At 42.7% G+C, this 27595-nt stretch overlaps 1 protein-coding gene across 1 annotated transcript; it reads left to right on the top strand.

Moving 5' to 3' along the window:
• Positions 1-14213: 14213 nt before the first annotated feature.
• On the top strand, positions 14214-26787 carry WNT16 (Wnt family member 16). The gene is made up of 4 exons (XM_054632221.2): positions 14214-14426; positions 14519-14757; positions 16792-17072; positions 23592-26787. Exons 1-4 carry the CDS (start codon positions 14341-14343, stop codon positions 24054-24056), a joined length of 1071 nt encoding a protein of 356 aa, XP_054488196.2. The 5' UTR covers positions 14214-14340; the 3' UTR covers positions 24057-26787.
• The last annotated feature ends 808 nt before the right edge of the window (positions 26788-27595 follow it).

The raw sequence follows: 27595 nt of genomic DNA on the forward strand, positions 1-27595 counted from the left end.
TCAGACATGTGGGGGGATAGAATGTAAGAAAATAAAGATAGTGCAGAAGGTAGTCACACCTGAGGAGTTGCAGCTGTGCTAATCACCAAAGATTAGGAACAGGCCTGCCCTTAACAGGCCACAGCTGTGTCCAATAAGGATGAGTGCTACAAAAGGGTGGGTAAGCTGGGTAAGGGTAGAGGTGGAGTTTGTTGGCTGTGCTGTGAAGAGATGCCCATGAGAAATTACTGAGAAGGTATGGAGCTTTTGCAATATGATGACAACACAGACACCTCTTTACAAAGTCAAGGCAGTTAAGACTTCACTGCAGATCAAGTGTGTGAAATAAATGTTGTCAGGAGCCCTTTAAAGTTAGTAAATTATATGGATTATTGTGAGGGTTGGAAGACCAGATCTGTGTTTGGCAGAGTTTCTCACTTGCCATGTTCCAAAAACATCTTTTATATTTTCTTTTCTTGTTGTTATCTACTTCCATATTTCTTTTATGATTCTGTGGGACTAAGAATTTTCAAGCAAGATTTCTACTCTGGCTGATAATGATTGTGCAACCTTCCCACATGGTAGTCAAATCATCTAACAGATGAGAGAAGTTTTATTACTTCTGAATGGTATTTTTCCTTTACTTCCATATGCCAGCTCCAAAGTTTCTTTATATTTACAGGAAAGCTTTAGTTATGATAGCTCTAATACTTCAGTGTATTCAAAGAAACCTGCCAATCCCTATTGATCCTAACAGGACAGAAAACACTTTAGCCTTGAAAACTGGACCTTGCAAGCCATTAGAGCACCCAGCATAGTCTAGCCCACAAATGGCTTCCTTTGAAACAGAGAATCACAGTTCTACTCAAGTTTTCACTGGGGTGATTACAATTTAAAGATGATTTTTGTGGACTGATGTGGTTGTTTTTGGTTTTTTTTAGCTCAGTGCCTTTGTTGAGTTCTCTTTGCAGCAAATGGTATCTATTAGCTACTGTAAAATCCTGTTTCAACATCCTTTCATACTGTGTCCTGCCCAGTTCTTATAAAACACGTACATACAACAGGATTTACTGCTGATGGTAAAAGGTTAAATCATAACAGGTCTTACTGCTCCACCCATTACAGGTCCCTAAATTCTACATTGCATCATTTCTGTGCAATAACAAGGACTCAGGGTCTAGTAATCTCTTAATGCAGGGCTCCTCAGTCTCTAGAACAGTTCAGCACTGTAGCCCTGATGGAGTTATCAAAATAACACACCTTCAGCTGTGAAATGCATACAGCAGAGCCTGCAGGCATACTCAAAACTTGCCTGTTGGATCAAAGCCAGCCTGGAAGTCAAGGACAACAGCATCTAGAGACTGTTCTCAGGAACCAAAACCTTCTTTCCTGCTTAACTCTACATATTTAACAGAGGCATTGTAATTATGGTTGTGGTCACACTTGGCTTCTTTTTAATTATCACAGAAAGACCAAAATCTGAATTATTCTCTAGAGGTGTCTATTATTTCTACAATATTGCTTACTGTAAAGGTAACCTAAAGGAACTCAGATTTTTCGATTGATGCCTAAAGTTTTGAGATAAGAATGTCAGTTCAACAGAGATGTGTCTGTGGGATTGATTATGTAGGTAAGAGATGTTTTTACATCCCCCTTCTGCTCCTTTACTGCAGGAACTTGATTACAAGGCCACCACCATCATCACCAGGAGATGCTTTCAGCATGGATAATGTGGAACAGGTTCAACCTCTGCTCCTGGAGCTGCTTGTATGTTTAACAGTGCACTGATCAGAGGGACACCAGTCCTGCTGGTGAGCAGAACATTTCATGGTAGTATAGGATATAGAGGTTTAAGACCCTTCATTTGGGTAAATGAAGAACAAATCTCCACCTGCTGCCTTACAAGAGGGCTAGGTGAATGTCTGTTTCTGTGAGAAAAGCCAAACTGATAGGCACCTAACTCCAGGAAAAAACAGAGATTATTTTTCAAGTTTAGACGTAATATCAGAGGTAGGTACCTGGTTGGCATCTGAGGGCCCCAGGTTCTAGCACTTATTTCTGTACCAGATGTACCTTGTGAGCCCAAGTAACTTAGGGACTGCTGACCACTATGCAGGAAAATGTCTAATAGGCATTAAAAACTAAGCCTAACCTTGGCCACATTCCCCAGTTTGGCTCCATGAAGAACTTAGTGCCCTTAGCATCTCTGCACAGCACACACACAATTACACCCCCAACGTTACTGCTCTGTGTGTGGCTTGTAGCTTTTCATGTAATTGCTCTCTACCTCACTTTGCTCAAAACAATACAGTGTAGAAGAGACCTCTTTGAATTGTAGTGTGCAAGCTAACTTGTGCAATATCAGATGGTTTGAGTGGGGCTGTGAGATAGCAGTCATGACTGGGTGAATGGCAGCTCTATAGATCTGTGGGTGAATCTATGTCCCTGAAGACATACAGGGGAAAGGCAAATGGAGAACTGGAGCCAGGAGGGAGCTGACAGCCTCCCTGTGTGTTAGATGCAGAAAAAGCTCATCCATCCCCACTGAAGTGCTGTTGGCGGACTGGTCCACACCTCCTGGGGTTTAAATGCCTTGCTTCAAAGTAATATTCTTAATGTGAATAAATACCTGCTACAAATACAAGTTTGTAAATGAGATTAAAAGGGTCAGAAGCAGGAACTTCTAAATGTTTGGAAACTATATCTAACTGTCTAGAGAGCCCGAGGGACTACAATGAATCTATAAAACAAGTTAACACCTGCTCCTCACACTTCTGTTAATTAAAACTCAGTAGAGATGCAAGTCATTGAAATGAGTGATCTGTCACTCCACAGGAGCCGGTCTGGAGCAAAGTGTCTGTCTGTCTGTCTAGACAACCCTGCAATTACCACATTTGGTATCTGCTATGCCATCTTCCATGCTCCTGCAGCCTGGGCACTGGGATTATTTCCTAAGGCCTGAAGGACAGAATATCAGCCCTCAAGTTCATAGTCATTTCTAGTTTTGACTAGACAAACTCTAGACAATCTCTTTTGATAGTGGGGAGCTCAATACAGGTACAGAGCTGACTATAAGCTCTCAACCCCCAAATAACAGCACCACCATCTCAACACTACAGAATATGGTCCTGCAGCTACTGGGAAAGAGTCAGTGCAGTAGCACAGCCCAGTCTTTGGCAAACAAAGTGGCTGCCATGTGCCAGACAAGAGCAGCACTTGTGCATCTAGCAAGACTTCTCGTGTTCAGAAGAAATGCTACCTGAGGTGGATTTGCTTCAGTTTATTCCACTTGGGAATTTAAGATATAGCCTTGCTCTGTCCACCATGAGGTCTCTACCTCCTTTTGGGGCTTGGGGAAGCTGGGATGGTCCTGTCCCTTTCCATCATCCTGACCACACATTTTTTGGGATGTTTGTAAGTGAAAACACCACACTGACTGTTTGTTGCCTGGTTCAAGGCTGTCGTTACCTCTGCTGAGCAAAGGCTTTCTATGCAGAGCATAGAGGATCTGAGGAGAAAAGTCCTACAGAACATTTAATGGTTTGACAGTAATTCAGCCACAGACAAGTTGCTGAAGTGAAAAGTATGGCTAATGTCCAAGTGGCAGCGCACTGCAATATAAAATGAAAGAAAAATCAAGGCTTGATTTACGAGGGCTCTGGTAAAAATGCTATGACACAACACTAGTAGGTTTTAGATAGGGATTTGAGTCTTCAAATCTTTCACCAAGTTATATTGAAGGATCTAGACTTATTTTTTTTGTTTCAGATGGAATATTTGTGGGATTTTTTTTCTCATCACACAACAATATTGATGGCAGTGCAAGTTGAAATAGTGATCTGAGGTCCAGTCCTGGCTTGTTCATTCATGGTATCCTGTTACTCTTGGAGAAAATAGAGAGATCCGGAAGAAATTCTCCATATCTTTCCAGGGTATTTGTGACAGATTTAACAACTGTTATGAAGGTACCTAAGAGGATTCCCTGTTATGGTCACATATTGAACTGTAATCAATGCATCTGCTTGCTGGATCCATAAATATTTTACGGCCATCTAGCCAAGAATCCAATGCTGTGTCTCGCACATAGGTACAATATGTGGATCTGTTCATGTCTAGACTCCTTTTTCCAACTGGTTACATTTTTATTTAAAAATATCCCCAACAAGATGCTCCAGATGGTCAGAAAATGACAAGCCTCTGAAGCCCAAAGATTTTCAGATTTGCTCATGCTTTACTTAGGTGCACAGGCTTTATGAGCATGACTGCATGCAAGGAATTCATGGGTTCTCCTGGCACATCTTGATGAATCCTGACAACATGTAATTATCATCCTCTAACAAAAGCATTCCCAGTCTTCTCCTTTTCCTGCCTTTCTTTGAATATTCCTCATTAAAATCCTTTGGCCCTTCTTTTCCACTCCCATCATTTTCCTTACTTCTTCATCTCCCCTGTCTCTGAACAAGTGGCAAACCTCATTTTCCAATCCCCACACATCACCTTAGCCTGCTGACTAAAGTCCAGTTCTCAGCTGGTGGAGCTGTGGTACCTATCACCTTTATTTTGGGTGAAGGCTTTGTGAGCAAGACAAGGTGCCTGTGTTTACACAGGCCCACTGCATAGCTAAAACTTGTTAGAAGCAAAAGTTGTAAGAGGTCAAAAACTAAAATAAGGAGGGAATACATTTCAGTTTTTCATTTTCTCTTACAAGATCCATCTCTTCCTCCATCTCCCTCATTTTATTCTCCAGCTAATTAATTTCACCAAATTCCTATTTTCATAGAAATGTGTCCTACCTGTCCATTGATCTTCCACCCCCTGTGCCTGTATAGACAAAATTAATTTTACACAGCCATGGCCTCCTTTTTAGCCGATTCTAATACAGGGACAGTGTACTAAAGGAAGGGAAGTTTGGTTTTGTTGAGGTGGAGACCCCTGATTTAAATAGGTGGAGCTGTATTCCCGTAACATGGCAGATTTGGGATTTGGAGAGTAGATTGCACCAACTCTCACACTCACACATGCACAAGTGGTCTCAGGAGTCGCACTGTAAAGCAGTCCCCCTTGTAACACATCACCTCAGCATACAGCTTTAAGGGTCTTAAAGCTTCTATAAAAAAGTTGTTTCCATAGTTCCTGGCCACTTTCTGAAAGTTAAAGATTCTGCAGCTAGGGAGTAGTTTAACAGCTGATTATATATATTTTTAAGCCCATTTGCTTATTTTTGTAAGGCAGGTAAATTTAAAGTTAATATACAGCCCTTCTATAGCCACAAATAATACAATGAATCTTTGTTCTCCAATATTGCAGCAGGGATCTGATCCAGTAGACACTTACTGTTGAGTTCATATGATGTAAATATGGTCTGATATAGCTTAATTCACCAGACAGTTATTTTTCTGCTTTATTTATGCTGCACAGACAGTGCCACTTATTCCTTGAAAGTAGCAACAGATATAAAATAGAAACCATATGGAATATTTGCAAGCTCTGAAGATTTTATCATCAGATTTGAGAATATGTTTCTTTCCATTTGGAATACATATGATTCACATAACATTTTGTATTTAGGATTCCCTTTGAGCTAGGCTGCATTAGTTTTTTCCTTCACCAGTTTCTATAAGAGTACAAGTATTTTTTATTGGTAAAGATATGTGATCAGTATTTACTCTCTGTCCTTAAATTCAGCTTATATTTTTGTTTTGTCTTTGTCAGTATATTCTTAACTCTCAATATCTACATTTACCATAAGGAGATATTAGCGTTGACATTGATAACAATATCATCTTCAATCTCAAATGTAAAAATAAAAATAGTACTTCATTTTTTCATAACTGTGATAATATAAAATTTGTGACAGCTGCAATGAAACAAAATATATTGACTTCCCTTTCATGTATGTTTGCACCTGAATCACACTGTCAAGCTCCCTCTACAGCCATGAAAGATTTTAATCACATGTGGCCATTAAGTTGTACTTCAAAGCACAAGTCAAGTATCACCAAGTCAGTCTCAAAATCTTTCCAGTTAAATGCCCTATAATATTGGCCAGCATGCTGTGATATCCTCTGAGGATGAGATGAACAGGAAGTGCACAGAGATACTAGATTTGCATGCTAACCAAGTCAGCTGTGTGATAATAAAAACAGAAAATCCCTAGGGCTTTCTTCCCCTTTGTTCCAACAGATATGGATGTGTAACAAGCCTTGGAAATCACAAGATGAAGATCTGAAGATAGTAATTTCTGGAAAACAGGCTCGTTATCCCTTTTTTTTTGGTGTGGACCAGGCCTGTTGTATATCATCATGATGTTTGTCCATGACCAAACGGACTCTCCTGGATCCTTGCAGATAACACTTCCCTCAGTGCAGCTGAGGAGGATGTATGTTCCATTAAAACACAGATAATGGCATGTCTGGCACTGGAAAATAATTTTGAGGAATAACACAAAGCTTATGTTCCCAGTTCATTATCCAAAAATATTTCCTAATCACTTCTGCTGAAATAGTCATAGACATAAAAAGAAAAAACTCAGGGACAGTAATGAAGCACCTGTCAGACTCTCACATGCAAAAGTACCAAGCACAGCTGAGGCAGTAGTGAGCCCAAGCAAATTCTAATGCAATTTCTGAGGATAACTAGAAAATAGAATGGATTATATTTACAGAAATGAAAAATTAAAGGACCTGATTGTGACTGTGGTCACAAGGGTTTTCAGGATGAAGAAGAGACGAGAATGTTGACTCCATGATCAGAAGGCTTGATTTATTATTTTATGATATATGTTACATTAGACTATACTAAAAAGCAATAGCAAGGAAAAGGTTTCTTGAGAAGCTAGCTAAGCTAAGAATAGAAAAGAATGAATAACAAAGATCTGTGTCTCAGACAGAGAGCAAGAGCCAGCTCTGCCATGAGTGGTCAAGAAATCCAAACACCCACAGGAGACCAATCACGGGTCCACCTGTTGCATTCCACAGCAGCAGATAACCATTGTTTACTTTGGTTGCTGAAAACTGCAGCTTCTCACAAGGAAAAATCCTAAGAAAGGATTTTTCATGAAAGATGTCTGCGACACCTGATGGTCCTGCCAGTTGTCCTTCACTACCTAAATGGCAGAAAAATTTTCAATCACAACATAGCTGAATTTTCTGAGCAATAACAGAGGTTGAAAGTATTTGCTGTGAGTGCATTGAGACTACAGAAATATGTTTTTTTTCTAGACAGAAGATGTCATTAACTTGGTTTTGAGGCTGTAAATAATTTGTTCATTCAGGAGAGAAAGTTAATACTGTGTGCACTATTAAGAACAGATATTTAGGGCACTGTGGCACTTAATTTTGCACCTGTGTTTGTGAGCCCCTTTACACTTTGTCTGGGGAATCTTTCACAGGCCCTAGAAACTACAACAAGCCAGAGACTCCAGGCATCTGGGCAGCAGCCCTGTCCCTGCAGGATGGTAAGGAATGGCAGAGGGAGTGACAAATTGCCCAGCTCCACTCTGGGAGTCAGGGTTGACCACTGCACTTCTGAGGCACTCAGACACTTCCATCAGAGGTGTTTATGGAGTCCTGGCATCGCCTGGACACTCCAGGGCAATACTGGGCCATGGGCCTCCTGCTCGTCTCTTCCAGCAAAGACTGCCTGGCTGCATCACCTCCTGAAAGGCATTGGGATGGAGGGAGCCTTGCTCTACTCTCCAGGATGAATCCCTTGGCATGACTGCTGCTGCCCATGCCATGCTAAGGAATACTGATGTCTCCTCACTCCTTGCCCTACTCCTCAGGAGCAGAGGAAATTGCAGATTCTCAAGCTCTACACTGACCCCATTTTCACTGGTGGTCCCTGGAGGTTTTTGCAGTTTTTGAGCTGCTCAAACATATCAGAACACAGGAGTAAAAGGAAGTTTTCAAGTAAAGAATTATAAGCACAATAGGAAACTACCAGTGGGAAAGGCACAAAAAATACAAAAAAATCTTAAACCAATTTAAACTATTTCCTTTTATCCCCATGCCCTTAACTTTTGCATGATTCAGATCAATGCTATAACAAGGTTGCTGAGATGTTAAACCCCAGCTATTCTGATAACTTGCCAGTTTAGCAGAGTTCAATTAGCTGGGGACAGCCTAAACCCTGTAGACTTTGGCATCTTGCCCATGGCTACACAGATTTTAAACCACAACTACCCCGTCTTATGCAACAGTGGGGGAATATCACAGCTGCAGGAATATAAGAAGGGTAAGGTTTCCAAAGCTGAAAGACTTTCTTTGACAACAGTGTTAAAAGGTTTAAGTGGGTTCACACACTCCAGTGCCAGGCCTAGTCAAAGAAGAAAAAATTGTTAGAAAAAGAGAAGAAGGCAATCTCTGAGGAGAGGAAATAACAAAGTGGCTCAGGAAACAGGTAACATCTAACACTGACTTAGCAAGATTTAGTCAGATTAAAACAAGGATTTGATATTTGTCATCTAACCAAATCAAAAATTTTGACAGTCTTACAAAAGTGCAAGGCAAGTTCAAGGCATCGTGTAACCATTTGATATTCAAGTGAACATTTATGAAGGGACAGATTGCTTTCTTACTAGGGAGTTTCTTGCACCTTGATTTTTAAGATCTGCAGTGCTCATTACCAGTGAAAAGATATAATTTTATATGGACATTGGATTATTCACAATGTAACTGTATATGGTTTTCATTTTTTAATATTTTTCAATTTTATCAATCAAAAAGTGCTAAATGGGAATGGGGTAAGTATAATAAGGATTATTGGGGACATAAAGGAAAAATGCTGAGACACAAAAAATGAAATTCATGCACTGAAATGGGAAAGATCATTGAAATTGGGGGTGGGGGAAATGTGTAATTAATTATTTAAATCTGGAATGTTTTAAATGCTGTCCTATAACTTGAATGGCTCTTAACTTCAAAAAGTGGCCCATTAATTTCTTCCCATTGCCACTACACCACAGGTAGAAAGGGACTACTTCCATGGTTGTTGACACAATATCATTCTTTCACATTTCTTCCTAAGCTTCCTCTGTTTAAACTGGCCCTGTAGGTAAATTCACATGAATGGTGCAAGCAGTCTGACCACTGGACCAAATGCTTTGCAAATTAAGCACATATTCATACCTTGATGAATGAGAAGATAACAAACAGAGCTTTGTATTACGAAGGATTTACAGAGTAGATTCTTGTTTCTATCATTATCCTCACTCAAACAATAAGTAGATCATTAGAAATTGAATTAGCAGTGAGAAACCAAGTACCTGATAATGGATTTGATGATGATGCACCCTCTGACACCAGAAAATTAAATATCTCCCTGATTGTCACTTCTCTCATCACAGGATGGCAACAGTTCTGTGTGTGTGAATCGTGTCTATTAGGAGATGTAACAAAAACATCTCTGAAAGGGTCCTGTGGAAAGTGTTAATGCAAATTATCAGTTGGGGTGGGAATATAAATTGAGATGTAGACAGCACTGCTCCTAGGGGAGCAGTTCTTCCTCCTTCCTCTACCAGTATTGTACCTAAAATTCAGTGACCTCTTTGGGAGCAAGCACACTGCTTCTGTGCACACCAGGAACATGCATAAGCACACACACAGTACCTGATCCTGCTTATCTCAGGAAATTCTGTATGAAGCTTACGCATACATTAACATAGCAGTGGTATTACATCCTCAGGGGAGTCTGGTTTAAAACTAAATAAGGAATACCTCCAGATGTCCCCTGTGCACTGAAGTAACTTGGATTCTTTCATGCACTTGAGCTACTCTTTTCACCAAACAGCACATTTACCTCCTAGAAGTTCTGCAACACCAGCCAGCAGCACCTACTCTAATCTCATGCACTTGATCTCATGCACTTTTTTAAAAAACAAAAAATAAAAAATTTAAATTATTTTGCTTTGAGTGCAAAGAAAACATTAAGCAAACTTTAAGTCAGTGAAAAATTCCTTTTTTTCATTGTGTCCTGTGTCCAAGAGCATTTCTCATCATAGTCAAAACAACCAGGGGAATTCATTGATGCCATATAGGGGTAGTGTTATCAAATACAATTTTACTACTAATTTTAGCTTTAGGCAAAGTCTGGGTGAAATCTAAATTAATAAGTGGATTTTATTCCCACATCTTTCACATTATGCTTTGGAGCCTTTGCAGCATTCCCTTGATGAATTTTACTTAATAATAGTAGGCTGAAAATATCTCCCTGGGGTAACTCTAGAAAGTACCTACATTTAGACGGTCCATGTTGAGAACGGAATTTGCTAACAGCACTTCAGAAGAAACCCACACCTAGTTCCAGGATTGCCCCGAAAATCAGCAATTCTCATGTAATTATTGGTAAGCCCAGGACACTGCCTCCAGATTTAGAGTCTGAAACATCAGACTCTAAAGTCAGACTGAGCCCTCTGTCTCTGAGCCCCAGCTTTCTGGCAGCACATCACCAGCAGATGCAGACAGCCAGACCTGCTCAGCAATTGGTTCAGCAACAATCCGGAGTTATGGGCTCCAGAAAGCCTGGTTTTCTTCTGGATCCTTTGGCAATAACAGAAGGGATGGTGAGAAGCATTTCCTCACCTTCCAGGTGCTACTTCTCCCTTTTTTATTATATATCCATGCACATAGAAAGTGTGGTTCTGTGTACTGTGTTGTGCAGCTATAAATATAATAATCAGGGGTAGCTTTGGAACCATTACATGTTTTTGAGGTCTGTTTGTGAAGTCTCCATCTGACAACATGTCACTGATGGATGCATTTTAATTGCTGTCCCAGTCATTTGTGAACTCAGCATGCAATGTCTGATTTAGCAAGTGTGTATTTTCAGATATAAATATTATAATGAATAACAGCAATAAGGTTAAAGCCCTGGACAAGGGGCAGAGGGATCTTGGAAGGCCATGTAAGGCAGAAGAAGCATCTCTGTTTTCCTCTCCTAACTTCACTTCTACTGCCAGTCTGACCTTATTGAAGCCCTGCGAGCTCTCTACAGACAATCCCCTGGCAGAGAGATGCTGCAGTGTGAGGGAGCACTGCACTAAGAGCATGAGGACTCCTGCCCTGAAGCCCAGGGACTCTGCACATCTCCCCTCATGTCCCTTCTCACTGAGGGGCAGTACTCTCACCACCCCCATGGTGCAATGGCTCTGCCTGGGTACCACTATTGTGCCTGCAAGGTTCCTTCAATGCAAAGACCTGCAGTTCCCAGAGTGGTGGCACATCGTGCAGCCAAGCTCTGAGGGGGATTGAGAGTGTGCTTTTTGTCTTAGAAGTACAGATTTTGAGCTTGGCCACCACACGTGATAAAAGTCATAGCTGAAGGTATCAACTGATATAGGTTTTCCTCTGTTCATTTTTATAAGGGGATAATGACCCCATTGCATGTACAGGTAGGATAATGCAGTTTGTTCTGTTCTATTCATGTCTCTAATGAGCACCAGAAGTTACAGGAGAAGAATAATAATTTGAACAAAGCTTTCAAAGCTTTATTTTCTTTTATTGACATTTGATTTTCTTCTTTTTTAAAATAAAAAAAATGTGGGCATTTCAGTATGAATGGCGATAGATAGCCCCACCATGGCCAGAGAAAGCAAGATAAGCAGAAAGTAAAATTTATCTTCCTTGATTTATAGTAAGTTTTGTTCACTGAATCTTGGCACTTGACCTTGGCTTGGATTCTGCTTCACTGTCTCTGCATCCCACTCATGTTGCTGTCTGTGATGGAGTGAATGGTCTTCCAGCAGAGAGGCCTCTGAAGCATCAGCTAATTAGAATTTCAGCCTTCAGAAACATTTGACAAATTACAATAAACTTTGGTAGATCAGCAAGGCATTTCTGAATTGTTTCTCTTTGCCAATTTGCAAAGCACATAATGTGCAAGGTAAAGTGTTTGCCCTTCTGCTCTTGGTAGCCAACTGACCTGCATGCAGACACAGAGCTCCAGACTAACAGGAGCACTGCTGCACTGCCTTTGCCTGGGGAAGAGAGTGCTGCTGGAGGGAATAAAGCAGAGAGATGGTGTAAAGAGCAGGCAGGAAGCTACAGCTCAGCAGGGCAGAGGATGGGGATCTGCTGGGAACCCGGCTGTGGCAGCAAACGGGGAGTGGCTGTAAGGGAAACAGATGGGAAGAAAGGCAGATGGGAGATTAGGATTCAAACACATTGTAACCCAAACTTTTTTAAATCAGATGGTCATGGAAAAATGTAGTTTGCTTCCAGTCACTCCTAGAGATTGAACTGGATGATGTCAAGAATTCCCTTACAATAAATATTACTTTTCTTTAGCATCAGCCCTCCAAATTGCAAGTGTTTCACTGTACAGTGTATACAATCAAAGGGTTTCCCTAACTAGGCTAAGATGACTGTAGCAAAAAAATCAGATCCCCATGAGAACCCAACAGAGAGGTAATTTATTTATTTAAGGGGCCATATAGGAAATGCTACAAATAGGACTGGACTTTTTGAAATCAATATTTTTAAAATTTAAATCTTACATTGCTATTTGTATATAAAGTTCTGTAGCTACTTTAGAAAAAATCACATATAAGAATTTAGAACCAAAAGATCTATGATAATTTTTAAAAAAACCCAGCAACAACAAAATCAAAACAAACAACCACAGAGAAGAAACTTGTTTAAAGAACCAGGAGGAAAAAATAATTTCAGAGTAGGTGACAAATTCATAGAGCAGATAAAGCAGCACATAAGGAATCCACGTCTGCTAGACCAAGGCTCTGAATTAACTTTAGAAGATGGAGCCAGGAAGCAGCAAAGAGGATAAAATGAACCATGTGTCCTGGAATAATTAGATAATTCTCTGACACAGCCCACGCATTTTGGCTGGTTCAGGCCTGTTTCATGGCTGGTTCCCTGTTTTCCAATGTCCCTCACTCTGGTCTAAGTTCCTCTGCAACCACAAGCAGATGTTCTCTAGACTAAAATTCAGAGCAGGGAAAATAAGTTATATTGAAAGGTTCAAATAACTAGTGGGGTCATGAGTAATCTGCCCAGAGTTGATGATGCTTTGGAGACACTTTGAGAGCAGATACATAAGCATGAAGTGGGAAGGAGGCATCGTTTTCTAGATCTAAATAGACCACAGACTGTGCTCTTAAAACATCTCTGCACGTTCATGGGGGGAAAAGGCAAGGGAAAACAGCACATCTACGTGATTATTTCCCAAGATGTTGTACTCATAAAAAAGTTCATTTGTCATTGAGATGATTTATTGTGTTCTTCACTTGGAGCTATTGTCAGTCCACAAGAGCTATTTCACTAATTTACAACTGTGTCAAATCAAAGTTTTACAGATCTGTCATTTTATCCAGATTATTTTTAGTGCAGGTGTTTTGCTTACACAGAAGGAAGCAGCAATATATTGTGATCAAAGAGGACTTGAAAGTCCAGAGTGCCAACAGCAGCTCTCCATCAGGTGCCAGCTGACTCATTGGCTTTTAATGTGTAACTAAGGACTAGCAATCGAGGTAGAAGTTGATAAGACTGTCTCACTGAAGTTAACAGGAGTGAACAAATGCTGTCCTAATGAATACTGATGCTGACTCAGTTAACACTGCTAAAGCATTAGAAGATTGGAATAAAAAGTGTAGGGAATGTTATGATGGGTTAACATCTCTCTCATTTCTGTGGATTACATCGCTGCAGACCTACGGGTTCCTTCCTTTGCCTCAGTTCCACTCTGCTGTGCCCGGACCCCGCTACACCCCTCGCAGCCGCTCTGGGCGCCTCACGGCCCAAGAGGCAGCACCGCAGAGGCGCGGCCGTGCGGGGCCGTGCGGAGCCGTGCTTTGTGCAGCGGAGCGGGGCCGTGCGGGGCCGCGCTTTGTGCAGCGGAGCGGGGCCATGCGGAGCCGTGCGGGGCTGTGCTTTGTGCAGCGGAGCGGGGCCGTGCGGGGCCGTGCGGGGCCGTGCGGGGCCGCGCTTTGTGCAGCGGAGCGGGGCCGTGCGGAGCCGTGCGGGGCCGTGCGGGGCCGCGCTTTGTGCAGCGGAGCCCTCGCCGCGCCCCCGCCCGGCCCGCCCCGGCCCGCCCCGGCCCCCGGGCGGCCAATGCACGGGCGGGGAGGCACAGCCGGGGAAGGAGCCGGGGAAAACATCAATCCCAACTTTCTCACCTTGACGGGAACCGAGCGCTCCCGATGTGTCCCCTCCCGCCGCCCTCCCTGCCCGCCCAGCCTCCCCAGGAGGGCCGTCCGACGGGCCGGGCTCGCCGCGCCAGCTGTCCCCTGTCCCTGGAGGGGGACAAACCCGAGTAGGGGGTGCCCCTGGGTACGGTCCCCCTCGGTCCCTGCTGCCCGGGCGGGCGGCGGGCAGGGGCGGCAGCGCGGCGGGGCTGGATGCGGCTGCCATGGGGCGCGGGGCTCCCCTCGGACCGAGCCTGCTGCGGGCGGCGCTGCTGCTCGCTCTCTGCCCCGCCGCCGGCAGCACCTGGATGTGAGTAGCCGGGGTCAGGGTGGGAGGGCTGCGCCGAGCCCGTCCCCTCGGGTCCGTCGGGGCCCGGCGCTGACGGGCCGCTGCCTCCGCAGGTGGCTGGGCATCGCCGCCGCCGGCGGGCCCGAGAAGCCGGGCTGCGCCAGCCCTCCGCTGAGCCGCCGGCAGCAGGAGCTGTGCGAGCAGAAGCCGGAGCTGATGGCCGCGATCCGGGAGGGAGCGCGCCTGGGGCTGCAGGAGTGCCGCAGCCAGTTCCGACACGAGCGCTGGGACTGCCGCTCGCCGCCCGCCGCCCGCCGCGGCAGCGCCGGCCCCGGGCAGCAGCTGAGCAGCGGTGAGTGAGCGACCGAGGGACCGCCCCGAGGCACCGCTGCCGCTCGGCGGGGCGGGGACCGGGCTGCCCCGGGGAATGGGTTTGCGCGGCCAGGAGCCCTGTGGCGGCGGCGGGGACCGTCCGTGCGTCCCGTCGGCAGAGCCGGGCAGGAGATGCCCGCCGCCGACCCGGGAGGTACCGCGGGCGCACGAAATGCACCGAGCGGACCAAACCTGCGCTTGTCTTTGCAACGCTGCTGCTGCTTCTTGTAATTTTCGCGTAGTACATCCGTGGATGACACTGCCCGTAGGTAGATCCACTTAGCTATACTGAAATACTGTTGTTCTTAGACTTCGGTTGTGTTTATCCCCTTGTGTCATAGCTACTTAAATAAGAGGGCTTATGACATATTGTTTCAGAAAGGTCACTTGCAGGCAAAATGTCTGCTCAGGACACTAAATACAATGTGAAATGCTTTAAAATATATAATATATGCTCAGTTATGTGATAATGATCAGCACAGTGAAACCAAAGATGCTTTTTTGCATAAAATAACTATAAAATTGCTGGAATTTCCACTGAAACAAGGATGAGGTTTTTTGTATCAAATGTCGCACCAAAACTTTCCTGCAAGTTGCAAGGATCCTGCAACTTTTTTTTTTTTTTTTGGCTCCCTGGTCACTGATTGTGTGATGGATGTGATTTTAAGTTTTGTAGTACTTCACTTTGTGTTCATGCAATCTTTGTACTAAAGCAATGAAAACCCCCCCAAGTTTTAACCATGAAAACATAAAGTGAGGAATAAAAAATTATGCATATTCCAAAAAGGAAAGGGGAAAAAAAGAAAATGGGAGTTTTCCCCACTGTATGGAGCCATATGTGTGTTAGTCCTTCTGTTCAACAGGAAGGACTGTTCCTGAAGACCCATAAATGAGTGCCACTGTTCACCCACACAGCTTCACTAGTGTGGACTGTGGAAGCCTTTTATGGTGGTACCAGCAACACAGACTAATACAAACAGGAGAAACAAACAGGAATTTTCCTGCCCATGAGCAGAAACATTGGAGACTGGAAATGAATAATCTTCACGACAGTGAAAATTGGCCCATTTCAGTAAAATTTCAGCTACATTTATTGACCACTCATTGATATTCAATTTGCTTCGGGTATGCCTTACACAGTAATGTGTTAATTGTGGCTGGGTGCCACATTATGCCAGAAGTTTCAGAGAATGGGGCAGGCCTAAGAAGCCAGTCTAACAAGTAAAGACCTTTCATGCTGCTGTCTTTCCCATGGCCAGCTTTTTCTAGGAAAAGCACATGGCCAAAATATCTTTGTGCTGATTTCTGCCTCGTTTAAGACTTTTGGGACTCTTTGCAACCTTTGTGAATTAGAAGAACATCAATGTTTGCTAAATTTAGCATGAGGTAAGTTTTGGCCCTGTACCAAAGTAACCTGGGATCATGACAGCTTCTCTGAGATTTAGACTGACCTTTTCTTCTTCAAATCAATATGAATAGTGAAAAGCAGAGTGAAGAGTAAGGGGTTTGGAATGTGTGGGTCGTTTGGAGTTTGATTCTTCATTTATTATTTGGCTTGAAAATTTCTGCGGCAAATAAAATTCCTAATCAGATTTAGAAAGAAGTTACCAAAATTTGGTACCATTACCAGTAGTGAGAAACAGCATCATTAATAGCATGGCCATGTGAAGAGGCCATGCCCTGAAGTTGTTCTGGGGTATGAACATCCACTGCTTTGAACAGGCTGACACTACAGACCAAGCTGTGATGACTTTAAACTTTTAACTTTTAACTGTTATTAACTTTTAATAATCAGCTGGCTTGTAAAGTTCCTTTCTGCAGCCCATGTGGGGTGTGGGGTCTCTGTGTGGGGTTTGGGGTCCCAGTGTGGGGTTTGGGGGCAGTTTGGGGTGTGGGGATCCCATTATGGGGCGAGGGGTCAGTTTGGGGTTTGGGGACCTCTGTTTTGGGGTGTGGGCGCCAGGAAGGTGACCAGAGGCAGTTGTGGGTAATGTTGTCTCGCCTCGCTGTGCAGGCACGAAGGAGACGGCGTTCGTGTCGGCGGTGGCGGCGGCGGGGCTGGTGCACTCGGTGACGCGCTCCTGCAGCGCGGGGAACGTGACCGAGTGCTCCTGCGATGTCACCCTGCGGCACGGCGGCTCCGCCAGCGAGGGCTGGCACTGGGGAGGCTGCTCGGACGACATCCACTACGGAATGTCCTTCAGCAGGAAGTTCCTGGATGTGCCTTTGAAGAACGCGACGGGCAGGAGCGGGCTGGTGGCCATGGACCTGCACAACAACGAGGCTGGCAGGCAGGTGGGTGTCACTCGGGTGTGGCAGCAGCCCTCGATCACCTTCGCTGGCAAAGCGACGCCAGGCAGAGGAGGTGGGGCCTTGGCTGCAGGTATTCGTGGGGCCAGTGGCGAGAACAGCAGTAACATCACCAAAGAAACGTGTAGAAGCTCAGAATCAGAGCTGGTTTTAACCAACTAATTTCTGCATGTTAAAATAAAATCCACAAAATAATTAATAAATGAGTGCTTAAATAGTAAATTTATCTTAATTAGATATTTCATATTCAGTTATAAACTTGAAATAATCCGGTTATCATCATAATATGATATGATTTCTGTCACTGATTATTCTGTTATTAACATGACCTGCATTTACAATTCTCTCTAATACTGAATGAGAAGGCCAGCTGGACACAGGGCCTCATTACTCATCTTGCAGTCTGCAGTCCACACCTGAGAGTGCAAGTTTAGCATTGTTCAGAGGAGAAATCAAGAGTTAATATTTTCTTTAAAAATATGGGATAGAAATGACACCTTCAAAGCAGCTCATTGGTTAGAACACACATCAAAGAAGTGAAAGGAGACTGATTTTGGATGGCTTTTTTCAGTCCAAAGAACTTCTAACCCAGGCTTGCAGAGGAAAACTGTGTGTTTGGATGTGTGACATTGGATTTTCCTTCCTGTCCTGCAGAGGATGCAAAATAGGGGCAGCAATAGCCTGTACAGGAAGATATGAGCCTGTAATCTAGTGCTTGGAGCTTTCATCTGGAATGACAGAGATTTGTATTATTTTTCCTTTAAAATTACTTTCTTTGCTTTACCTTGGAGATTTCATCTTAATGGTTCTATCTGGGCTCATAATACTTTAAATCTGTTCTGCTCAGTGACACAACTTTAACTAAAGGGGAAAAAAAGAAAGGGAAAAACTCTGGTTTTGACTACACATATTGATGGACTCCATTGTGACTCCAAAATTTCCTGTAGCTGGAAGTAGCATCAGTGGGTTTTACTGCAATCAACTTTCCCTATCTGCCATAGACAAGGAATAGCCATAGTAAGCCATCATAAGAGCCATGGTGGTATAACTGAAAATTACTTTAATTTGAAGTAATTTTTACAGGTAATATGTGTTATTTCATTTAAACTATATAGTTGGAAAAGCAGAAAATCTTTCAGGTTCCCTCCAACTGAAACCATTCCATGATTCCGGGTGACAAAGATGCTTTTTATAACTGAAGTAGTTGAAGCAAACTTTAAACTTAAGTAAAAGATGAGATCTAAAAGTTATGAGTTTAATTAGATGTCAGTCAGCTAAATCACCTCCAAGGAAAGGTGATTGGTTTCTTGTAGGAGATGTTAATAAGAGGAACAGAACATAAAATTATTATTTCTTTAAGGAAAGAGCAAAGAGTTGTTTATCATATTTCTAGAGCGAGATAGTTAAGGAAGAAATATATATAGTCAGCTTCCATGCATAAATATTTTGTAATTTAATGGCAAAATGTAGGATAAATCAAATATTTTGATCACTGTCCAGAATGAAAAAGAATGTTTGTTGTTGGTACTTGGGATTTCTAGCAGCAATATTATCTGAAGTTTAGCATAACTCTTCATTTTTGTATTTTCAAATCTTAACTAAGAGTTGCTGGAAAATGTTGGCCTTCATGTTTTGGGGCTTACAAGAAGGATGTTTTGATATCTTATGACCTTGTGTAATAAATACTATCATGTTTGGTGTCTTGCTAGAGCAGTCTTCCAGGGACAGTACTTCTGTGTTTGTTTGGAGTTAGTAAGAGAACTGGTATGTGCAGAATTCTCTTAGTTATCTCTTATTTCAGTACAAAATTTTATTTTATACTGCCACATGTCATAGTTATCATATCGACATATAAAAATTTTAAAACTGTTTATCTTTTGAGTTCTCCAATAATCCAACTCTCAGAAGGTTCAGGTTGCATTCTTATTCTGCTACAAGATAAACATTCATCATCCTTTAGCACGGCAATTTTCAGTGTGCTTAGGTGTGCATATGTGAGCTGGGTTCTTCTGCTCCTTGTACAAAAGGATGTGGGGAGTCAGGCACATATGGGTTCACTATCATTGTATTAGTATTATTTCACTGCTGGAAAAATTCTGCTCACTTTTCCACTTGTGGAAATTTATTTGATGTGGGACCTTGGAGAGTTTGGAGAGTTTGTTTTTACTGATGCTTGTGAATTGGTAAGAGACTCACCAAGTTTGGAACTGTTCTTAAGTGCACCTCTGGTAGGACCTGTGCTTGTCTTCATGAATAATCATATTAGTTCTACCAGTGTCTGAAATTGGGACATTTGATTACAGGCAAAACAAGTACTGGCAGTTTTGTGCCAAAACAAGTACTGGCAGTCCTTGTCTCACAGCTGGGAGTAGTGCCTGCAAACAGAAAGCTCAGCTTGGATGTGTTAAGCATTAACTGGCATTAGAGGGTATGCAAACTGGGATTCCACTGACACCCTTTGCTGCAAATCAGTCTCTGCTTTCTGCCCCATCTGTCTGTTCTAGCCACAGATTCCCACCCTATGCTGCTCCCCCTGTTAATTGCACTGGATCAGTGAAAGGAAGGCAGTTTAAAAATGATCTTTCTCTCAGGTTTAATTTTAAAAAAGAGCACTGTTCATCCCTGTTCATCACTTGGCCCTGCGCTTTTGTTGTGCGTGTTGTACCACCAAGGCTGAGGGGCAATAGGGGCAGGAGGAGCTGCTCAGATGGGTCTGTGGCAGACCACAATGCTGGTGGACCCAGCTCAGTCACCACTCTGCTCATTTCTCACAAGCTGTCAGTCAGTTCCATGGCCCACCAAAGAAAGCCTGTCCCAGCTTGCTCAGAAGGACACATCCATCCACCAGGTTTCTGTGACAGTGCTCCTCTGAAGCTCTCCATGGAATTTTGTTTCGTATGGAAAATCCTCTCACTAGCTCATGAGTAACTGAACAGATTCTCTATATGAACCTAAAATGTGAAACAGAACACTGGTTGTGTGGTCAGTCGTGGTCCCAGTAACTCTGCAGTCACTGTGCACTGCTGAGACACAGGGGTATGCTGCAGCTGTGTCCCACCTGAAGGCCATGTTGGCTCTATAGGTACAATCTTAGGTCTTCTTGCACCATCAGGAGATGCCTAATCCCTAAATTTTGTGAGTTGTTCAATTACGGGAGATTTTTCATTGAAGTTTACGTGACAGACTGAGATGCAGTAGCATGTTCTGTGATCAGGCAAAGCAAATTGTCATCTCCCTGTGCTGGCAACTTAAAGTGTATTGGACTCCAAGCTTAAAATTTGCTCATCCTAGCAGCTGGTAAGCAAGACACTGAATCACATTTGTGTTTCTTTCATTCATCTGTTCATTCATACACTGCTAATGTATGCCACATTTTTATATTCTGATATCAGTCTAAGAGGTCAACATCGGTTTCTGCTCCTGTTTCGAAACTCTGTCTCCCTCTACTTTTGTTTAATTCATCCTCAGAGAAAGACTCTGAGTGTCATCTGCTGGACTACTTGCCCACATGGCCCTTAGCACCTAGCAGGTATGTGCAGAGCTTCCTCTGACAATTTCTGGATCCTTCTGCCCTTAGAAAGTACTTTATTATACTGCAGTGAAAATGAGGATTACATCTGTAACCTCAAAAATCTACTAGCACAATATGATTTAAAACTACTTTGAAATTCTAGTTACTTGACAAAAATAACTTATCATTCAAAATTGGAAAAATGCCATTAAATCCTTTCTATTTTTAAGTTGCGTGTAAAATTTATCTTTTGATATTGTGTTTGATATTCACATTTATTAGGTCATCTGTCTTCTGACAGACTTTTTGTCCTTGTATTTTAAATTCTCATCTGCCCCAATCACTTTTACATCTTAATGAATCATATTCTGACTACCCAGTGGTTTCATTGGGTAGTCAGAATATGATTTCATTAACAGATTCTTGAGATATGAGCAAGGTCAAGTCTGTCTACTAAAGAGAAACTAGTCTGTGTAGAAGAGATGGCAAGTATCTACCATCTAGCAGTTGATTTGCCACTAAAAGAGTCTGTGTGTGCTCATGGGTGAGAGTTTGCTTGCTGCAATATTGTTATTTCTTCCAGTAGTGGAGAAAAATCTCCCATTGCAAAAGCAGCCCACAGCATGTGGAAGTATTTCCTGCACAGGAGTACCTCTTTGCCAGGTTTAGTTTGTAAAGGCTGTTCTAGGTCAAGGGCACATGCCTGCTCTTCCTTGCTAATGTTTTTTGTGAATGTCTTGCATATTTGGCTTCCACAGTAACCTCCACCTACAAATCATTCCTGTTTATTCACCAAAGATGTGACTCCAAGCAAACACTTTGGTCATGTGTTTTTTTTAAGGTTTGTAGAGTTTTATGCAAATGCCAGCTCAAGACTGAGTCAAGACCTTTGGGGCAGAATGTGCTGGGGGTCTCAATGCCCAGTGAAACCAATGGAGTAACCATGCTGGACTCATCCCACACTTCAGTGACCACAGTCACCTTGATGAAAAGTCTCAGTTTAGCACAGAGAATAGAAATAGCTCATTTGATTTGCTGTATGCCTTGGAATTTTGGAATTTTGAGGATGGCATTTGTGCTGCCTGAGTTACCAATATGGAGTCTGGGGCTTGAGTTTTTTTCTGGTCCTGCAGAGGGCCAGTGGGGCTTGGTAGGATTTCAGGTATCAGATCTCACTGCAGAATCAAGGCTTAGGAACTGGCACAAATGAAACAACTTTCTCAGGGGCAACCAGAGGAGGATGCTAGATTTTTCTTCTATGTTTTTAATTCAGTTTCAGAAAGACATAGACTGACAGCAGCTAGTCTATAGTATATGTGGAGGCTGTAGGATAAGCAAAGGCTTAGGATGAAATTTAATAAACATCATGTAGTTGGGGTGTTGATTTGGTTTTTTTCCCCCATGTTTTGGTAAAACTGGTTCCTTCAAAGAGGATTAATTTCAATATGCATTGGTCTTGATGCATGAGGAGTTTGAAGGCAAACATACTATGAGTTAATTTAAAATCCACACTTACTGTTAAATTTACCAATTGCTTTGATTGTGGAAATTAAATAGGGGGGAAAGGTTAGTAAAATGGAAGATAGCAACATGGGCTTTCCAGACTACTAACCAATGACCCTTATGAATCTACAGGATGGCTCCAGAAGGTATGTTAATGCAAATGTAAAACAAACCAAAAATTATGATATCTGGTACTACATCTGTACATGTGTGATTTTTCAGTGCCTTTTTCAAACTCTAGTGTTTGTCATTAGAGGGTTGTCACAAGACTAATTGTATGATTTTATATGATGACAATTAGATGTTAGAGAAGGAAGTATTGTATTGATTGTCTCCTGAGTGTTTGAGTCAGTCTCAAGATAAAGGAAGTTACTGCTTGTTTACAGATTCCAGTTGTTTGAGGCTTGATTATTCTACAAACTGAGCCAAAATTGTTATGTGGTACAAAAAGCTTAACACAGGCTTCCAATTCCCATTGTTGGTCAGACAGTTACTGTTCAGCCCAGCCCTTGCTTCTGCACGGGCATGGAAAAGTAACTCATCTAAGTATTTAAGTATTTATTGTTGGCAAGAATTTCATTTAAGTGTTGGCAGTAACTGTGGAAATCTTGCTTAAACATTGACAGGTATAAAAGTAATGTGAGTGCAAATACCTAGCTGTGTTAAATGGAGCCATTATGAAACTGGAAACACTAGGAACTCCTACTAGAACTAGTTATGCCTAAATTAAAAGAACAGGGCTTAAGACTATACGTGAGAAGCACCTGAGATTTACTATGGATTACCTGAGCCAAAGACACCTCTGCTAAGCCATGGTGGGTCTTTTGACAGACTTTCTCTGAAGCCTGGAGATGTGGGCATCTTCCTGCTCTTCCAACAGTTTGCCCTGAGGTGCCTCCTCCCGTGCTGAGCCACACTGGCTGCCCAGGCACTGCTGTGTGACTCCAGCCATTCCTGTGGCCTTAGTTACAAACAGGGTTGTCAATGTTTAGTGGTCTTCATGGTAGCTGTAAAGTACCCTTTAAAGGCAACATAACTGGACACTTACTTGCCCAGTCAGCGTCTTCCAAAATAGGAAGGGTGCCATGGCCTGCCCTACCCTTGCTTTCCCCACTAGACCCTTTTGCCCATGAGAGCCTTTTGCATTCCAGCAGTGGGAGGAGCAACACAGGACATGTCATTCACGTATTTAGGATCCTCCAGAATGAAAAGCCATCCAGAAATCACAGCTTTCACTGTTGTGATCAATATTGCTACATTATGGCCATTGCAAACTGCAAATGAAAAGCGAGTCTGAAGATCGTGCCTCTCATAGTGGGGGTCCAGGGCTGGAAACCAGGTTCCTAACACGTGCTCTGACTTTCCTGCTGTGGAAATGGCAGTGGCAGCTGTAATATTAAATACTTTAAGACCTCCGTGCTGCTGATGTCAGGCAGCATTCCTGATGAATGAAAGAGCACATCCAAATGTCGTTCTCCCTTTGCTTTCAGGCTGTGGCAAAGCTGATGTCTGTGGATTGCCGTTGTCATGGTGTTTCTGGGTCCTGTGCAGTGAAAACTTGTTGGAAAACCATGTCATCCTTTGAAAAGATTGGCCGGTTTTTAAAGGAGAAGTATGAAAACAGCATACAAATATCGGACAGACTGAAAAAAAAGCTACGCAGGAAAGAGAAAAGCCAGAGAAAAATACCAATTGGGAAAGAGGACCTGCTGTATGTGAACAAATCGCCCAATTACTGCGTGGAAGACCAAAAACTGGGGATCCCTGGCACTCAGGGCAGAGAATGTAACCGCACGTCGCAGGGGCCCGAGGGCTGCAACCTGCTGTGCTGCGGGCGCGGGTACAACACCCACGTCGTGCGGCACGTGGAGCGCTGCGAGTGCAAGTTCATCTGGTGCTGCTACGTGCGCTGCAGGAGGTGCGAGACCATGACCGACGTACACACCTGCAAGTGAGGTGCAGTGCAGGAAACACGGCCAGAGCAGCCAGCCCGTGTGCTGCACACAGCTGCCCTGCCACGGGGACAGCAGTCACTGCCACCATGCGGGATTTCAGAGGGATCGGCCTGGGGGGACAGGTACTGCCACACCACGGGTTGTCCAAGCGAGCCTCGACTGAAAGGACAGCTGGGTAAACATCAGGCTGCATGCAGGGACAGCTTAAACACCAAAAAGGACTCTTGATGACACATTTGAATGTGTTACTCCATGAGCAGAGACAGATGCTGAACTTTTCAAGTTTTAATAGACACAATGTCCTGAATATCCGTGTGGCGAAGAGGAGAAATCTCAAGATCTCATTAGCCAGAGACTGAAGAGTCAAGAGAGTTTGTAAAACTCTCATAGTCCTTATGTCTGTGCTTTTAAAACTGGGACTAGACAGTTCATTTCTGCAGACTTCAGAAAGACCCACAAAGATAGGGAAAGAGTTCAGCTGTTGAGCACGAAGCATTTGCTTTGCAGCCGTTCACAACTCTGCCTTCTGCAAACTGTGCCGAAAAGCATCGGGAAGTGAGGAACGTGTGTGACTGCAGAGAACTCAGCAGTGTCTGCCTGGAAAAGGAGGGTCAAGCTGTGCCCTGGGGAGAGAGGCAGGAGCACAGATTGGTGAATGTGAATGGGGTACCAAACAGCAACCTCAGGATTTTTAACTGGTTGTCCTTCAAACACACAAGGGACAGGTCTGAGAAGGGACAGAAATACACTTTTATATTTGAAGGAAATAAAACCCTCTGCAGGCATTTCCTGAGTATCTGAGCACACATTTTGCAAGTCAGCTGGTTGTCACCCCACTCTTGAATTCTATGCAATAATCTGCCACATTCAGCCATCTCACTGGTGGTTCACCATCATTATCAAAATTAACCACATGAGATTTAGCCCAAAGGAATCTGCCATAAAGCAAAGGATTTTTTAGAACAGATTTTCTTTATAGAATCAGCAGCTAGAATTTTTCATTAGGTTGCATCTTCAGTAAGTTCAATGCACAATATAATTTATGGATTGGCTCACACCACTAAAATATTTAAACTGTTAATGATAACACTTTCCCTGTCTCAATATGTTGGCTTAATTTTATTTTACATCTGTGAAAGGTTGTTTATTTTTATGCAGTGATTTAATGCCTGGCTTAAAAAGCATCATGTGAAAGGATTACTGTTGTTTAATTGTGCAAAGAACTATTTTTGATAAGACAAGAAAGTTTATATTTTGTAAATATTTAAATTATGCAAGTTATGTAAAAGGTTTCCACAACTAATGTGATAAGACTACAGCCCTTGAGATTTGTTGGTTAGATATTTGTTAATATTGTAGTAACCTTCAGTTGAATTTTGTTTGCATGTGCTGGGGGAAATTAGTCAGAGAACTGCATCAATGTTAGAGTTTTTTATCATCAGGGTGGTTATAACTATTGCAGTTCATGCACACTGATGAGAAACACTACGATTTTCTAAATGGTCAGTTAATTAGTATTCTGCATACTTTCTTTTTATTATTCTCTTAAATGCATTTTACAAACACTGAAATCCCAGCTCCAGCAGTAAGTACTCCCACTGAAATCCAGGGAAATTGGAAGGGTTTGCAATCCCTTAACTTCTTCCATACTAACAGCCAGCTTTTAGAAACTTGGGACAGTTTGGCTGAGGCTTTCAAAGTTACTTTGAAGAATTCATTTCCTAGTCATCAGTCATTTTCCAGGAAAGATGGTGACCAGATTCTGAACTGTCACTCTTTATTGAATGTATAAGTCAGGAAGAAGGAAACAAAATCTTCTGTGTTGTGGTATTTCACTGCCTTATGTGGGTTATTTTAGGAACATCAGTTCAGGAACAATGAAGCCCATTATCTGCTATTTGGACCTTTACTCCACATTTGGCCAGTCCATCTCCATTGGCCTGACCAAATTATTATCTTGGGACCACAAAAAAATCTGCTGTCTGTGAGGAAGGGTGCTCAGCATGCCAGTAAGGCACTGTCACAGGAGGTTTCAACACCTTCTTTGTGAAAACTTGGATGGGGAGAACATTTCACTGTGGAAGACCCTGAAGAGAGAGTTGTGAGCCCTGGTTGTTTCAGCAGTGAAAATAAACCCACAGGCTCCTCAGGCTGTGCCACAGGACTGATTGGCAGCATGGATGGGAGATGACCAAACAGCACTAAGTCCTGACAGAACAATACCATACTCTCTGCTGAGACCATACTTCGGATAATACAATTTTTGACACCTAAAATAACCTTAAAATATTATTTAAAGTCAGTAGTTTGCTGTTTTGGCTTTTGTTTGGTTTTTTTTTTTTTGTTCTTTTTTTGGTTTTTTTTGGTTTTTTTCCTGTTTATTGATTGCAAGATCAGCAGGAGAAAGAGAATTAAGCAGCTGCTTTGGCTGCCTCAAGGGATCAGAAACTTCCCAGAGAATGGAGTGATTTCCATGCTTTTTACATAGCAGACAATGTAGTTGGACTATTACAGTGCTCTCTGCTGATCCCTACCTCTCTCCCTATATATTCTAATTCCCTGAAACAGAGTTTTCATATCTGCATATTTCAAATGACAATAAACAGATGATCTTCATTTTATTAACTAATATACTACAAAACTTAACACAAGGTGTAGTTATATATGTGGTTGGTTAGGTCCTTTTGAGGCATCTAGAGAATTAAAACATAAATCAAGAAATCCACCAAGTTTTACAATGGGGTGCAAAGACCTGGGAACTTGAGAGTGTACTGATAAAAAAAATGCTAAACATTGAATGCTGAAAAGGATAATTAGAGAAGATGGATGTAGTATTTGGTAGACAAAAACATTTGCAAGCTATGTTCCACAGAAGATAGCACTCTCTTCTACTGCTATCCCTCAAGCTCAAAGAGGAGTCATGATTCCTCCTCAGTCTGGAGTGCCTTTCTTCATGTCTTTGCATGAGCCTGTAGCTATGTCATGCTATGGACAACACCCTCAGAAAGGAGCAGACCTTTCTGAGGCAACAGGTGATTACAGATTTAGAGATTAGAGCAACTCAAATACAAGATTAAAGGAACTGGTTTGTGTGTTCTGGAGAGGAGAACCATAGGGCAAGGAAGAATGTAAAAAGATATTTAAGTGGACAGTCATCCATTTTTAACTTGCTAAAAAGTAATTATTTTCAGCTAAGAAGATGGGGACAGCACATGAGCCAACCCACCTAGATGGACAGTTAAGCACAGGAAATGATATCTGAGGAATCTGTTTCAACCTGAGTCTATGAAGGATGCCTTAGATCTTTGGAACCTTGAAAGGGATAACAACAGAGGCAGCAAGGAGGAACTAAAAGTGGCTTTAATGTTATCAGAAATGCAAAGCATCTCAAGCAGAGCATGTTCCCTCTTGCCATTGTTCACTTTTTCAGCCCCCAGGGAGCCAGGAGCAGGGTGTGGCTGAAGCTCAGGAGTTGGTGTCCTGCTGGCCTGGTGCTCAGAGGGTGAGAAGCAACGTCCCTTGCATCCCTTGTAGAGCAT

The sequence above is a fragment of the Agelaius phoeniceus genome, chromosome 5, assembly GCF_051311805.1.
Source record: "Agelaius phoeniceus isolate bAgePho1 chromosome 5, bAgePho1.hap1, whole genome shotgun sequence".
Lineage (NCBI taxonomy): Eukaryota > Metazoa > Chordata > Aves > Passeriformes > Icteridae > Agelaius > Agelaius phoeniceus.

What these genes read in the sequence shown, in the direction of transcription:
- WNT16 (XM_054632221.2), top strand. Translation starts at nt 14,341, where the DNA reads ATGGGGCGCGGGGCTCCCCTCGGACCGAGCCTGCTGCGGGCGGCGCTG. An exon ending in GCCGCCGGCAGCACCTGGAT is followed by an intron (nt 14,427 to 14,518) that starts GTGAGTAGCCGG and finishes CTGCCTCCGCAG; the next exon opens with GTGGCTGGGCATCGCCGCCG. An exon ending in ACAACGAGGCTGGCAGGCAG is followed by an intron (nt 17,073 to 23,591) that starts GTGGGTGTCACT and finishes CTTTGCTTTCAG; the next exon opens with GCTGTGGCAAAGCTGATGTC.